Raw genomic sequence first — 16063 nt, forward strand, 5'->3', positions numbered from 1 at the left:
TATAATTAATAGTCTCAGCCTCATCATCACTTTTATGTACAAAGGTATGTGTATAGCCTACGTACTACCTTATAATCACTATTAATTGATCAAATTTATGATAGTTTCCAATCATAAACGCTATGGCTTCAAAAAACATGTTCTCTGACAAATGGAGAGACACAGTTCAACAAATATATCAGATGGAATATTTAACTTATAAAATCAGGGGGAACTTGAATTTATTTGAAAAAAAATCAAGTCCAAGTGGTCAAGTTACTATAATATGGTAAAAAAAAAACAACAACAAAAAAACAATGAATTGAAGCTACTGGATTGTGGTTTAAACATTTTAGGTCTGTCAGTCAACTAGGGAAGCATTACGTGTCCCTTACTTTGAGTAAAGACTTGTATTCTCTCTCTCTCTCTCTCTCTTTGGTTTTGTTCTCCTTTTGCCTTTATCTGTGACTCAGCTTTTCGTTGTTGTTTGTTCTCCTTCCTCTTTTAAGTAAGAAGGTGGGAAATGTAGAATATAAGAATAAACTAGGGATTTATAGAACACTGCAGGCAGATTATAAAATATGAAATAGGATCAAAGATGTTTTTCTATGAATTCAGAATTACTATAACATTGTATAATTTAAATCTGTACCGTAAATATTGTCTTATTTATTTGTTATCTTAATTTATTGTATGATTTATTGTATGACATATCACTGGGTGACACACTTACCCACATCATTTATGTATGTCATAAAAAATATAAAAAAATGTTGTCTTCACTACATAGATTATATAAGAGGTATATGGGTAAGATGTATGAAATGCCATGATGACAATAAAATAAAAAAGTATTTAAAAAAAAGGGGGGGGGGGGGGGGGGGGGCACTAGGGTATTGGGGGTTATTGTTTTATTGGGTGAAGCACTTTACATTATGTTTTGTTTGTATGAAAAGTGCTATACAAAAAAGTCTGATTGATTGATTGACTGATTGATTGATTCTGTTTTACTTTAATCATTAAATATGCCCTTTTTTGTATTGCTCTCATATGCCCTCGCCTGCTACTTATAATACTATTTGACTTATTTTATTTATGAGTTGGCTCTGAGTCTAAGAATTTCATTACGAGTCATCACGTTGCATCCTTACAAGTATTTGGCAATAAACTTGAAACTACCACACATACCAAGTCAAATCAAACACTAAAGGATTGGTTCACAATTTTTCAACTCAGTCTTAACACACTGGTCAGGTGCTCAAATGAACACTGTTTTCTTCCTGTAATCATTCCTCCTGTTCATACTGACCATTAGAGGATCACCTCCAAATGAGTTTATAATGTAAGTGATGGGGGAAAAATCCACAGTCCTCATTTTGAGGAAAATGTTTTTAAAAGTTTTTTTTCTGATGATCACATGATGGTTTCAGTCATCTGATTTAGTCAAATATAGTGGATATTTTCCATATTTATAGCATTTTTTTTAGTTAAAAAAGAATCCCAGTGTTTTCTTGTTCTGGCACTAAAAAGACAGTAACCTAGAAAGATATTGACTACATTTGACTAATTTGGATGGCTGAGGCTTCATATTAGCTTCAATAAACTTCTAAATACATTTTGTACAGAAGGAAGACTGTGGATTTTGTCCCCATCACTACCGACATTGGCCTACATGTGGGTAGTGATGGCCTACATTGAAAGTGCATTATGAAGGGATCTCCTCATGGTCAGTAGGAACAGGAGGAATGATTACAGCAACAAAAAAAAAGTGTTCATTTGGGCACTTGACTGTTGTTTTAGAACAAACTTAAACATCTGTAAACCTTTAAAATGTTCAACTACTTGAGGATGTGCACATGGATTTCACTCCATATTAATGCTGAATAATGGATAATGAATATACTGTATGTAGTGACATCTGTTGGTGAAATCGTGGCCTACATGCTTAAAAGATTAACTCTCAAAGTAATGTCAACTATATTTTCTTAATGTTTTCTGCTTAAGCGCAGATGTTTTCATCAGTAGTGGAAATACAATACTGTACTTGAGGGTACTTCTGTGCTATATCTACTGAACTTTATCTCCATTTTTATCACTTTATATTTCTACTTCACTAGGAGATTGAGACGATTGAGAAATAGTTGTACTTTTCACTCTATTACATTCATTTGACAGGTGTTTTCTTTGCAAATCATAATTTTAAACATATATACCGGGCAAATGAAATATGACATAGTGTTATACAGTAAGATGGACTACACCATAATTAAAATGAGCTCCATGACCACATAAAATGCTGTTAACTCATTAATACACCAGTGTTAATAATTAATTATTATACCTAATATACAAAAAAATAGCACTAATAATAATAATGAGCACTTTTACTTTTGATACTTCAGGTACATTTTACTGATAATACTTACGTACTTTTAGTCTTGTACCTGTAAAATTATATTTTTGCACTATGTTGATACTTTTACTAACTGTAAATAAAGAACTTGAATACTTCTTCCAGCACTAGTTTTCATATCTTTTTCCAATAATACATTAGGGATATATATATGTTTTTTGTCATTGTAGCAGATAGGAATTTGATAAGGTGATTTAAGGTTCGTCATTTGTGTTTACAGTAGCTCTGTGTTTGCAATGCATCTATTACATTAAAGGTTGACAGAACAAGTCGGCGCTGCTTGAATCATCTCTCAGAATGGCACATCTGTGGCCCATATCTCTCACAAAGATCCTCTTTAGACTTTAGACCTAATCAGTTCAGATGATCAAGGGACCTAAATGTTGATACATATCATGTGTTGAGGCCGCAGTGCCAGTTTTATGTCAAGATCCAAAGTCCAACTGTTGCAACAACATACACCAACTTTAACTACGGAAGGGACTGAAAAGGATTTTTTGGGACGAGGACTTGAAATTATGGGCTCAGTAAGTAACCTTGTCTTTATTAGACAAAACTTAAGAGAACATAAATGTATAAAAAAGTAAAGTAAATTAGTTGAATGCTCAGCCTGGTACAGCTGTTGGATCAACTGAGGATTTGCTACAGAGATAAGTCGGTGCCTAACGTCTGACTTTTTGTATTACAGTGTGATGTGTTTTCTCTGAAAACTGTCATGTAATAACATGGACAATTATAGAATATTATGTTTTGTAATGACTTAAAATGTTGACATGGCAATGCCCATCATGAACTAAATCCCTCTTACATAATAACTTTATTTAACCAGGGGAGTAGATAGCAGAGATTAAAAAAAAATCTCTTTTACAGGAGTGTCCTGGAAACACACAGTATAACTCAGACTTATAACTCAGGTAAAATGTTTAGAGAGCGATTTGAGCAGATGTGATCAAAACATTTGCTGTGATGTGAAAACAGACATGCGAAAAATAGTTTTCAATCATATAAAATCGAAGCATAAAATAGATGAAATAATAAAACAGATAACAGATAATAAACCATAAATGCTACAATTCCTACCAAATAAAACCCTGACAGCTAGATTGACTCACCTCTAAATCAATGTTAGAATTGTTATAGACTGTAGTTTTGTGAAGGACAAGTTTAGACTTGAAGATAAGACTAAACCTTTGTGTCACTTCATTTCAGGACCATATCAAGGATGTTTAATACTCACCCATGCAGGGACTGAGCCACGGAGTCCACAGGATGGTAAAAAGCGTCATGGTAGCCTATGCCCTGTGGGCAGTAGGTGGACCTGTGGGCCTTCACCATTTATATTTAGGGAGAGACAGCCATGCCCTGTTATGGATGCTAACCCTGGGAGGATTTGGGTTCGGCTGGGTCAGAGAGTTCATACGTATTCCTGCATATGTTAGTGAGGCCAATCAAGATGCAGACAAAGAAAGAAAAAGACCCCCCATGGTCCCTCCATCTATAGGCCCTGTCAGATTCGCTGGACAGGTGTGTGTTGGGATCTACTTTGGCACTGTGGCTCTGATAGGACTGAACTCCCTCCGTTTCTTCTACTTGATCGTTCTGCCGTTATGTGTGGGCGCAGGGGTGCATCTGGTGTCCAGTGTCGGCCAGCAGACCTCCGATCTCCAAAAAACTTTGACTGCTTGTCTCATAACTTCCCCAATATTCTATGGCAGCACTTTATCACCTCTTCCCATCAGCCTGGCCGCCAGTGTCACGGCTGCACAGCACCGCAGGTTCAAACGGACACCTGCGAGCACACAGGAACTAGGTGAGATATTGTTATAGGTGAGATATTAATAACATATTTGAATCATTTTATGTAGTAAAATAAAAAAATTCTCTGTATTTTGTCCAGGCCCACGGCTTTACAGACTGGGTCTTGCTTGGCTGGCCTTCTCTGCTCCACTGGGTTACTGTATTTTTCATAACACTACAGCCACACTGTACTACCTGTCTGACTGTGTGGCAGCACTGCTGGATATTTTCTGGTTTCTGCCTTGGCTCAGAAATGTGTTTGAGTACATTCTTTTGATGCCATATCGAATCTTGTGTGCCCTGACTGGAGGGGGGTACTATGAGGAGGCTTGGAGGAAAATGCTGGAAATACTGCTCAAAGAGTACACTGTGAGGGAAAGAGAGGCACTGCAGGTGAGACTATAAATGATAAGATAGTTATAGTTAAGTGTTTATGTCATTCTGTACATTTTTAGTGAGTTAAGAAATTACTCCGGCATAGTCGTGGTTTCCAAACTTGTACAGTATCTGGACTTATCTATGTTGCAGATATTATCCTTGGAAGCGGAGGCCTCTCTTGAAGAGATAACTCGGAGCTACAGGGAGCTGGCCAAGACATGGCATCCAGACCACAACCCGGGCAAGGATGCTGAGGCAATGTTTGTCAAGATCAACGAGGCTTATGAGGTCCTTCTCCAGCGACACAGGCCCCATCGATTCAAATAGTTGCCCTTCATTTCCTTCATGACTGGCATGCATAGTTGCACAGGGATGTGACACTCTTGATTGCATTGTTTTTCTGTCATTATTTTATACTGTTCACTGGAAGGTGAATAGGAAGGATGCACAGAGACTGGCATTGTGTTGGCATCATCACCTGTTACTTCCACTTGACAAACAGCATTTCACAGCTGTGTGATTGGTTACTTGGCAGAGTTGGTGTCTCACAGAATAAAAAACAGCAGTTTGCTGCCACCCTGTGGCGCTGCATGTGTAATATCACCATTAAACTATTTCACCACAACAATTTTAGTTGTTTTCTCGTGTGCTTGCTTGATATTAAATGCTCAATTACCATTGTCATGCACATATTCTTTAATTTCACAGAGAGAATGCTATAAATATGTTATTAAGTCATGTAATAATAATGTTATAAAGGTATATAAACTGGAATACACAGACACAAAAAGACAAGAAATAGTAAAATAACCCGCCTACGCCACTCTCCATGAGCATTTCCGGGAGAGGCCTTGATCATAAACAGCGTCTGAGCATTCAAAGAATCATTTTACTAAATCTATCAGGCTTTCTGGCCAGCTAAGCTGTAAATGTCTCACTACAGATAATCATGCACTGCAGCTCAGTCTTCTGCTGAGCCTGTGGGTTCTTCTAATAGCATCATTTTCATCACATGCAGCTGACATGCATCGATGCATTCGACAATCACTGGATCAAGAGCTCTGTTGTACAATTATTCGGTCTGTATCCCAACATGGGCCCGGAAGTTGTTTGGGATTCCCAGGTAAAAAAAAAAAATCCCGGAGATGCTGTCGTCGCCTGGGAAAACAAACAGCTATCCAGACAATTAAAAAGGAAAACACCGATCGGTCGCCAGGTAAGGAAGAGGCATGTGGACTTCACCGCGGCGCTTGGTAAGACCATCCATCAGTTTTCATTCGGAAGTACGGCATGTTTTTGAGTAGTTGGTGGGGTAAATGCCATTTGTCGTGTGGTCGGGTGCCATAGCAACGGCTCATGAGAAACACTGTATAGCCCAGGCCAGTTTGACGTGCTCGATGTTAGATGACAGCTGCGTTCATGCGGACAATTTGGTCGCAACTCCTGCAACAAATTGCCGTCGCGTCTCGCCGCTGTCTCGACCGTCCATGAGCTGATTGGTGTCATAACGGACCAAATCCACCGAGCTGCTACAATAAGTAGAGCTCACAGATATGTGGAGAGAGGCGTGATAGTTATTTGAGAATGTATACGTTTTACTGCACAGGCGCCCATCTCGGGCAGACACAGGATTGACAGACAAGGGTCGGCGCTGGTGCGCGTCCCTTTTTTTTAATCGCCGTGCCCCGGTGCGCGTCTCCCGGCTGCATCTCCTGTTGCTCTCCATGCGCGGCCAGTGCCAGGATATTAATTTTCCCTGCGATGTGTTGTCTCCGCCCCCCCCCCCCCCCCCTCCCCTCGCTCCACAGTCTCCTCTGTCCACTGTTGTCATCCATTTGAGCAAAAGGTGCAGCATTTTACATCTGGCTCTTTTGTGTCTTTTGGATTTTCAACGTCAAATTAAATAGAGCATTACCTTAAAGTCTGGTCACACAAAATTAACATACCGTATGTCTGAAAATGTTGTAACTCAGCACCGAAAATTTCGAAAATTGGGATAATGTAGATGTATTTATTCCAAATATGACCTACTGTATGTCTGGGTTACTATGCCACTTTAAACTGGATTATATGAAATATATGTATATAGAAACATACTTTGATTTTTAAACATCTGCACATGCTAATATATACACTTTATATTGCTGTGTGTGTATATCTATATATATATATACATAGATAGATAGATAGATAGATAGATAGATAGATAGATAGATATGCACACAGACACACACACACACACACACACACACACACACACACATATATATATATATATATATATACACACACACAAACACACATATATGATCATATCTTACCTTCATATTGATTCTTGAAAGCTTCAAGTCAAGGTTGTAGTTTGTGGTACTGTACAGGATTGCTTTACATTGTAGGTGTTCCTGCTATTTTCTCCACCCTCTGTAGTTTCAACTCCTCCTTCAACACTCTTGGCCATTAGCGTTATATAAATGTGGAGGCTCTCATATTCATTTGCTGGCCACAGTGCAGAAGAATCTAGGTGATACAGAAATAGCACAGCAGGACCTAAGTTTACTCGATTAGTTTATTACAGTGAACTTATTAGACACGTGGAACTGAAGGCGTAAAGCTAACTGTTTCCTAGCCTTATTCTTGTACCGCTTGTACAGCTACAGCTGCTAAGTATATTTTATATGGTTAGTATCCACTTTTTTATTTGACATTTATGTGACTACAACTCGGAAAATTGGATCTTTTCAAAAATGGTCATTATGAACGGGAAAAAAATCATATCTAATATCTGTTTTTTTTATCGCTTTTCTCCAGGCATCTGGTGAAAGAATGAATGCTGATGACTGCAATGGACGCTCATATGCACCAGGCAAGTATATAGAAAAAGAGAAAACTACTGTACTTTTGTTTGTACAGTCTCCAGACATTAATGTTTACTTTAATAACGTGGGCATATTTGTGTTTCAGGCAATGGAGGAGAGTCATCAACGGAACAGGATTTTTATGGCGGGTTGCAGGGCCCTTCAGCGAGATCTCCAAACAGTCAGCAGTCCTCGCCACATCGCTCCCTTAGTGGTCAGTTATGATTCCTATGTTGCACTGTGGCCACATGGTCTATATAGGCTTCATCATTAAAAGTACGTAAAGAAATAAGTGTATTTTTCCCGCATCCTCTCTCTACACAGCAAACTCCATCAAGGTTGAGCTTTGCAGTGATGATGAGTCACCAGTGGCTCCACAGCCAGAGAACACAGAAGCTGTAAGAGACAACAGCAAGACGGATGACAGAGGGGACTCCGTGGAAGAGGGGAGCACTGAGTACGCTGGGACTGGTAGAGACAGAGCGAATATTTACAATGAGATGGCCAGTCCGAATGCTGCTTCACCAGGACCTATCCGGCTGCCCAGTGGGAAGCTCCAGTGTGAGGTGTGCGGGATGATCTGCATTGGACCAAACGTGCTGATGGTGCACAAGCGTAGCCACACAGGTGTGAACAAACCAGCAAAACAAGGAACACAAATACATTTTATGGATAAAAATCTAACCCTAAACCTAACCCATAACCCTGAATGGAACTAAAATCTACAATAAATAAAGGTAATCATTTAAACGTATCATGTCTGAAAGCCTTCATCCATCCATGTGTTCTCAGGTGAGAGGCCGTTCCAGTGTAACCAGTGTGGAGCTTCCTTCACACAGAAGGGGAACTTGTTACGCCACATCAAGCTGCATTCGGGAGAGAAGCCTTTCAAGTGTCCCATCTGCAACTACGCTTGCCGTCGGAGAGATGCCCTGGCTGGACATCTACGCACACATGCAGGTAAATGAGTGAGCTTTGAATGTAATACAACAGAATTTAACACATGAAACATATTCCCTAAAAAGATTTTTCATGAATGCACTTATTTAGTTATTGAACTTGACTGATGCAGTTGTTCCATAACAATATTATTCCTTATTGTGATGAGTGATTGTTATGATGTATGGAACAATGTTAAGCGGTAACAGTGGGGATTCATTAGAATGGTCCGTTTCCCCCTTCTGTGCAGCTCAGAGGAAATAGGTATCTACTTCTGTAAAGCACATGACAAAATATGACATTTAAAAGTTCATGAAAACAGGAAATCCTGCTGGTGCTTTCAATTTGTGAGCGAACACTCCCCAGATGTTGACATGAGTTTTTTTTTTTTTTTGGTGTAGTGGATCTCCACAGGTTCATTTTCAAAGAGAAAATTCTTGTAAAATGGATTTCAGCGAATTGACGTCAGCGTTTCCGATTACTGAGACGGAACGTTGCGGTGTAGAGGTTAGGCGTTTTTCTGTCGTCATTGGCGGGCAACGTAGAACAATTTCAGGAATCTCCAACAATGGGGAAATCCACTCTCTCAAACCTAGCCAATAATAGGTTATTTTTAATTTAAAAAATCCCCCTACATAAACATATAAATAAACAACGTTATTATAATAATTTATATACTATTGGCCTCACCTTCGATTTGGTTATCCATCATCTGGAGTGAAATTTTGGCCTTGTCTTGTCTGTTGCAGAAGAAATACCTTCAATATTTTTTTCTGAATTGCAGTTTCTTCGCCAACGGTGGGAAAACCTTTCAAGTGCAGCTACTGTAGTCGCAGCTACAAACAACAGAGCACCCTGGAGGAACATCTGGAGCGCTGCCATAGTTACCTGAAGAGTCTGGACCACCAAACAGCAGTCAACACACAGACAGCACAGGGTAACACATCACACGATCATAAAACGTACTAACTTTTACATACAATAAATAAGCCTGTAAGTTCCTGCATGATTGTAAATGCAAATATATTCAATTAAGCTATTTTAACATATTTATACACACAATTAGTTAGTCAGATTGATGTTTTACTAGGCTTTTTGTTTGCAGGTGAAGAGTCAGTAAATATTGAGACAATGTCTAAACCTGTGCTCCAGCCATCCAACGAAAAAATCCAATTTGTGGATAGACTGGCAGTTAGCATCACCAAACGCAAGAGGTCAACACCACAGAAGTTTTTGGGTGAGTCTTTAAAAATAAAACAAAGTTATTCATATTTATTGAGAGTGCAAAAATATATTTATAACACGTACGCATTCTATTTTGTTCCAATTTCAATTATATGATAACTGATATATTTTCAGCTTGATACTTGACTGATAAAGTACAGAAATAATAAGAACTTGGTCTAACATTATCAACTGCCATTCAAATAACATGCTATTGCCAGTTTGGAATCACTTCATGTTGCATCAGGGAAATGAGCAAGATTGAGCAGATGAAGCCAGTCCATTGATCCTTATTAATCACTGATATGTCCTTTTCATAGCTGAAAAACACATGCATCTTGATCTACCTGAAGCACCTTATGAATTGTCCTCTGGCTCTGAGAAGGAAGGGGACCTCATGAGCTCTCAGCCTGCCGGAGACTCGGCTAGGTTTGGGGCTACACATTTCCAAGGTGCCAGGGGTAAAGGGGAGAACCATGAGCAGCCTGCACTGTCTCAGCTCCATCCTGCCTTCCTGTCGGAGCTCCGCACAGTTATGGGCTCCATCAACAGCAACATGACTCCTCAGCGCTCCCGAGCCCATGGTGGAGGTGGGCTGGCTGCGATATCTCTCGGCCTGGCTGGGCGGGAGGAAGGTGAAGGCCGTGATGATCAACCCTCAGCCAATAGCCACACCACCTCGCCCAACGGCTGTCCCGACTCTACAGACACAGAGAGCACAGCAGAAGAGCAGAGCACAAGGGCTACAGCCCCGACAAGTACCTCCAACAACCACCACCTCCACTACCAAACCCCAGCACTGCCCCGCAGCCATCCCACTTCCAGCCCCAGCCAGGCCAAAGACTTAGACCCAGAGTGGGAGAGAGCATGTCCTGTGCCCCCCACCATATTAAAGAAGCGCCCTGGCTCGCCCCTTTCTTCCAGGGAGACAGTGCAGGTGTTGGACAGAGACGGCCGGCCTGTGCGCTCCTTCCACTGCCGGCACTGCCGCATCCTCTTCCTGGACCATGTCATGTTCACCATCCACATGGGTTGTCACGGCTTCCGCCAACCCTTCGAGTGCAACATCTGCGGCCACCGCAGCCAGGACCGCTACGAGTTCTCCTCTCACATCAGCCGAGGAGAGCACCAGGTGGGCTGAGGAAAGGAGAACAGCGGTCGGATGAGGACAGGTGACTGTAAAGTTGTGGGCTCACGTTTGTTCTGCACCAGATCAGTTGCTTTAAATCCCTAGTGTAACTTAAAAGATTTGTGGTTTTATTGTTGAGAATATTTATTAAACTAAAGCAGGCGCGAGTGAAGAATCTTTTCAACGCAGCATTTAAAGTTTAGTGGAGGCAAATTACACTCTATGATTGATTGCACTCCCATTTCAAATCATGTGGCAAAACTACTGGTTTTGCTTCAAAAGTGCCTTCTTGGGGGATTTCCTCTTAACTAAAAAAACTGAGGGGGGTGGGGGGGACTGGTGCTCAAAAATCTTGACTAGCCATCTTTTCTTAAGTGATTTAGTTAGCATTTTTGAGAGGTCATGTGCACAGGCAGTTAAAAAAAGCATGGTATGTACATTTTAAGAATTATATTTGGTATGCTCAGTATGCACTAAGAGCTGTGTTTTTATGGTTGAGGGTATTTTGTGTAGTGTGTCAGGTAAGCTTAATATGCACTGAGAGCTTTGTGCCTCTGGGTTTGGGAGGAGCTTTTGTCACAGACGAAGCACAGAAATGGATTGCCTTAACTCCTACAGCAGCGTACTGCTGTAGGAATACATATTGTTTACAGCGTGGTTCGACAGCGTGTGAAGTCAAGCGAGAATATTTGCAGCTGCACAGTGAGAAGACTGTCAGACGAAGCAAAATCATGAAGGAAATGAACTTGAAAACATTCACCTGAGGGTGAAACGGGCATTCAGGGCTCAGATGTAAAATAAGTTTTTTTGGATTTTAAAGTGAGCCTTAGAATACTGGTGCAGATCAGACCATGAGCCATGTGGTGTACAGTAAGATCCTGACTGAGATGGCCCAGGGTGCTATACCTATACATGATTGCACTTTTAGGGTCCCTGCTTATATATGAACATCTTTGCCGAGGCACTTGATGGCTTTACTATTTTTTTCTGTGATTGTTCTACTGCACTGATAAATTGCATAATACTCACAATAATTGATGATCTAATTTACAACACCAGTGTGTTTTTAACGGAGCCGGCCTTCCACAGAATCCCACAGCGTTGCACTGGTTACTACACTCAAGTTTGCTGCAATGTGTGACTGAGAATTAAATATCATTTCAACTAAAATCATTCTTTTGTGGTTTTACACTCAGCGATTGAAGCTGAGATTTTTTCTGACAATTTACATAATGGAATTGAATTAATATTGAATTATTTAAAAATTAATTGATGAATCAGTTGGGATCTATTAAGTTATCACTTGTGATTATCTATTTAGTGTTGTTTGTTTCAGCCTTGGTGTATTTAATCAGCTATATTCCAAATCTTATCCAGCATATTCCTCAAGTCCATGAAATGTTACCTCCTGCTTCTTTATAGCACCCAAATACCTTATTGCTACAGTACGGTGAGTTATCTGATAATGTTAATTTTGGGAACATGAATGAGACCAAACTCAGTATTCTTACTTGTTATTGTGGGTTTGCTGCTTCATAGTTAACTTGATTTCCTTTAATTGCAGGCAAAAATGTACTTGAAACTGTTTGAGAAAAAAAAAGAAATCTAAAAATGCACTTGGTTTGATAAGTAAAGAAGTGTGTGTGAATGGAATATAGCATGTGTGCTTGTCATTTTCTGCTTTTACCTGAATTGTGAATTATTTTTTGAAATGTGAAGTAATTTGAAAAAGTGAAAATGAGGCAGAGGTTTTTGTCTCCTTGTGTGAACTTTCAATGTTATATGATATTTTGTGAATGATGTAACATGACAAAACACTTTACCTCAAAGTTAAAGATGTACAACTGCCTCATTACTTCAAAAAGTCATGTTGCTTTCCGAGATGTTATTGCAGTTACAAATGCGTGCCCCTCGATATTCTCAAGACTTTTTACTGTCAATAAAGTTAAGTTTATTGTAAAAGTGATTTTCCCTCGTTTTCATTATGATGGCATCCACGTCTTTTTGCTTTTTAGCCACTGAAAATACATTACGGGTTTCTCGCCGTCTCCAGTGTGACAATACAGAAAACAAGAAGATTAGAGTTGAGAAATTAAAATATTTATTTCACAAAAATAACAATTTATGCCACATTATACAGGCTTCGCAGAGAAGATATACTGTTTAGACACTATTCCTTTAACTTTTACTGCTACGAAGAAACTGCAGAATCTTTCAATTAACAGTTACAGTTGAGTAGAAATAAAATATTTACACCAGCCCTTTAGATTTTTAATTTATACTGCTGTGTCTATCAGTCCATATCAGAATTGACAATCATGATCTGGGTAGCTGCCTGTAATCTATATATTATGTTTAGTTAACAATTAGAGAAAAGTTGACATAGAATATTACTAACATGCCTGTAGAAACCGCTGGAGAGTAAAAACCATCACAACAAATATTCAGTGATTATTTAATGTGATTCAACAAAAGGTGCAGAAACTCTGAGCTTCCAGTATCTGCTATCTATACAATTTCAACATTTTAGCTTAACAATAATAATTTATGGGTATGTGACGGGAACCCTGTGATTCATCATAGCTTAACTTAAATATCTGCAGTAGTCAGCAAATTCACACGTTATGCCGAGCAGATCTTCGGCACACTGCCACAAGTTTTGATCATTACTTGATCATTAAATTACTTATTCAAAATTATAGTAATTCTGTTTAAACTGGCAAAAACTGATTAATTCACAGAGAATTTCAGAGAAATTCATTTATCTGTATTGTAGATTATAGGAACTACATTCTGTCTTTTCCAGTATCTATAAAGACAGACTCCAGTGTATGGCTTATTGGATATAATGGAAGTCTTTCTTTTAACTTGACTCTTGATGAACTAGAGACCAGAGCCAACCATAAGTAACCTTCTCATTCAGCCTTATGTTCAAATTAATAAGATAAAAAATGTTGATTTTTTTAAAAATTATTCCAACGTCCTAATTTAGTCTCACAGAAAACACAGTACACTCTACGACTCTGTTTAAAAAAGAATTAAATGATTTCATTTTAAATTTTTATAAACAGTAACTTAACTTTTTTTGCCTTTCATAAGGCATGTTAAGACTTCAAGAGAAAAGCAGCGAATTTCCTCAGAGAAACATAAGTCTTCACTATGAAAGGGGGTTACCTGAAACTTTGCTTCATGTTCGCATGACCTTTTGGCGTATTTGAAAAAGCTTGATGTGTCAGGGCCAGGTTAGTTTTAACCTTTTTTATCTTCTGCGGTGGGAACTCAGCTTTTGGCTGCTTCTACATCCAGAATATAGGTGCAATTCAAAAAATATACGAATAAAGTCAATCCTGTAGTGGACAACAATCACAAAATGCGTCACAATCACTGTATGTGTAATTTATAAACTAAATAATCAGTGCGGAAGACTTAATTTATTGAAGTTAAATTAAGTTTTGAATAGATAATAGGTCCTTAATGGTGTGTCGAGCGTCAGAAGTGATGTTATTGTTTGTGCTTCTTCTGAAGACGGTAGACAGCTGTTTTAGTGGTTTATCAGATCCATTACTTGCAATTCTGACATTTGTTACAGCTGCGTTTTTTAAAGGATAAGGCTGGTGTTATTCTATATTATTCAATTTGTAAAAATCCTATAAGAAGACCTTAACCAGCAAGTCTGTCTCTTTCAATACCTTCCGACTTCCCTCCCATGGCCGTGGCTCTCAGTCCATAAATCTTTAAAATGGGTCACTAATACATAGTTTCATTTTCAGAAATTAATTATTGTATTTAATAGTGACTGATCTAATTAACCACAGTGAATAAAGACATCATTTGTCCTAAAAGCAAAATCTGTCAGTACAAGTTCATTTTTTTTTAAAAGTGTTCTCTAATCATTGACTACATGTGCAGTTAAACACTACTTCTTAGTGCAGACATCACTACTTATGATTTTCTTTCACGTGCAGCATTTGATGTGAACAGCTCACGGAAATACCACACTGACATCCCCACCCAACGCACACTGTCTGTCTGTTTTTCTGACTGTCTGTCACTGCCTGTAAAAACTGTTCTTATTACAAATGTCTTCTTTACCATTTTGATAGGATGAAAGCAGTCTACTGTGAAACAATGAAATGCATACAAGACACAGCATTTTAATGGTTGCAGCTAATTTGAGGATTTGGCACAACTTGAGAAGCGTGCACACTTCTGGTATGTGCAGCTTTTACAATTCTGAGGAAATAATCTGCTCGCAATCTCTGTGTGAATATGCTGAGTGTTAGATGTGAATTTACAGTTACAGAGAATTGCCTACCACCTGTGTTCAACAGGAAGCGTTCAGAAGGCATGCTCCTCTGATTGATTCTCTAATTTGTTAGTTTTTGCATGATTTACTCAATTTACTATACATCATTAATACATAACAGTTGACTGTTTTAAAAGCATAACTTTTTCCCCCCACTATTTTCACTGTAGCCACTTTCAATTTATTTCTGTATGGCATGAAAATCAACCCTTGGATACTCGACACTTGCTTGATCTAGGTTGTCCATCACAGTGAACTATAAATCATGTTTATTCTTTGTCACAGCTGCCTTCATGTTGTTTGACACTGCAGTTGAAAGCAAAGACTGCTTTGAAAAGCCTTCCGTCCGGTGCACTCAAGTGCTAGTGGGAAGCTCAGACATCTGAGAATTCAAGTTGGTTGCCAAACAGCATTCCAAAGCCATGTTGTTGGAAATCTAACCCAGCAGGAAAACAAGAAATCCTGGACATGAGTAAAAGGATGATGCAAAAAATTCAGGTTGCTTGTATTAAAATAGCATATTCACATTTGGGATTACAGAATTTCCCCCTACACTTGAATACAACTACGCAGAAACTCAGCAACAATAAAATACCACATAGTGACAATTACTCTGATTAGAGGACATTACCTGTGATAGATTACCTATCAAGCAAATTAAAGTAGAGCTTTAACGATTAGTCAATTAGACAACAGAAATTTAATCAATAATTTCGATAATCAGTTTGTCATGTCAAACTTTCCCAGTCTGCTCTTGTCAAATGTTTGGATTTGCTGCTCTTCTCTGTTTTACGTCATTGTAAATTTAATATCTTTGGTTTTCTGACTGCTGGTCACACAAAACAAGCAGTCTGAAGATGTCGTCTTGGGCATCTTTTGTAAATTGTAATGAGCCTCACTATTTTCTGATATTTTATAGCGTAGTCGATCAATCAAATGATCCCAAAAAAAATTGATGGATTAATAGTAAAATGTACTTCTCAGCAAAATTACTTTTATAATATACAGCTGTGACCAGATGGGTGCCTGAAAGGTGCATATTA

The 16063-nt window shown here is 38.8% G+C and overlaps 2 protein-coding genes across 4 annotated transcripts; both read left to right on the forward strand.

Annotated features, from left to right (window-relative positions):
• Positions 1-5062, forward strand: dnajc22 (DnaJ (Hsp40) homolog, subfamily C, member 22). Its single transcript, XM_042410412.1, has 4 exons — positions 1-44; positions 3602-4202; positions 4290-4582; positions 4718-5062. The coding sequence occupies exons 2-4, from the start codon at positions 3632-3634 to the stop codon at positions 4892-4894; spliced, it is 1041 nt and encodes a 346-aa protein (XP_042266346.1). The 5' UTR covers positions 1-44; positions 3602-3631; the 3' UTR covers positions 4895-5062.
• Positions 5063-5218: 156 nt separating this feature from the next.
• On the forward strand, positions 5219-12634 carry ikzf4 (IKAROS family zinc finger 4). 3 transcript variants are annotated; one of them, XM_042410408.1, is made up of 8 exons: positions 5219-5783; positions 7376-7430; positions 7529-7636; positions 7747-8049; positions 8215-8382; positions 9146-9298; positions 9467-9598; positions 9906-12634. In XM_042410408.1, the coding sequence occupies exons 1-8, from the start codon at positions 5580-5582 to the stop codon at positions 10724-10726; spliced, it is 1944 nt and encodes a 647-aa protein (XP_042266342.1). In that variant the 5' UTR covers positions 5219-5579; the 3' UTR covers positions 10727-12634. The 3 variants fall into 3 exon arrangements, with proteins under 3 accessions (XP_042266342.1, XP_042266344.1, XP_042266345.1); XM_042410410.1 differs by having other exon boundaries at positions 5220-5820; XM_042410411.1 differs by lacking the exon at positions 5219-5783 and adding an exon at positions 6863-7245.
• Positions 12635-16063: the final 3429 nt, after the last annotated feature.

Source organism: Thunnus maccoyii, chromosome 4 (assembly GCF_910596095.1).
Source record: "Thunnus maccoyii chromosome 4, fThuMac1.1, whole genome shotgun sequence".
NCBI lineage: Eukaryota > Metazoa > Chordata > Actinopteri > Scombriformes > Scombridae > Thunnus > Thunnus maccoyii.

Excerpts from the sequence above, each read along its gene's own strand:
- dnajc22 (XM_042410412.1), top strand. The coding sequence starts at position 3,632 with ATGCAGGGACTGAGCCACGGAGTCCACAGGATGGTAAAAAGCGTCATG. Across the intron at positions 4,203-4,289 it reads TGCGAGCACACAGGAACTAG|GCCCACGGCTTTACAGACTG; the intron begins GTGAGATATTGT and ends TATTTTGTCCAG. Across the intron at positions 4,583-4,717 it reads GGGAAAGAGAGGCACTGCAG|ATATTATCCTTGGAAGCGGA; the intron begins GTGAGACTATAA and ends TCTATGTTGCAG.
- ikzf4 (XM_042410408.1), top strand. The coding sequence starts at position 5,580 with ATGCAGCTGACATGCATCGATGCATTCGACAATCACTGGATCAAGAGC. Across the intron at positions 7,431-7,528 it reads TGGACGCTCATATGCACCAG|GCAATGGAGGAGAGTCATCA; the intron begins GCAAGTATATAG and ends TTTGTGTTTCAG. Across the intron at positions 8,383-9,145 it reads ACATCTACGCACACATGCAG|TTTCTTCGCCAACGGTGGGA; the intron begins GTAAATGAGTGA and ends TCTGAATTGCAG.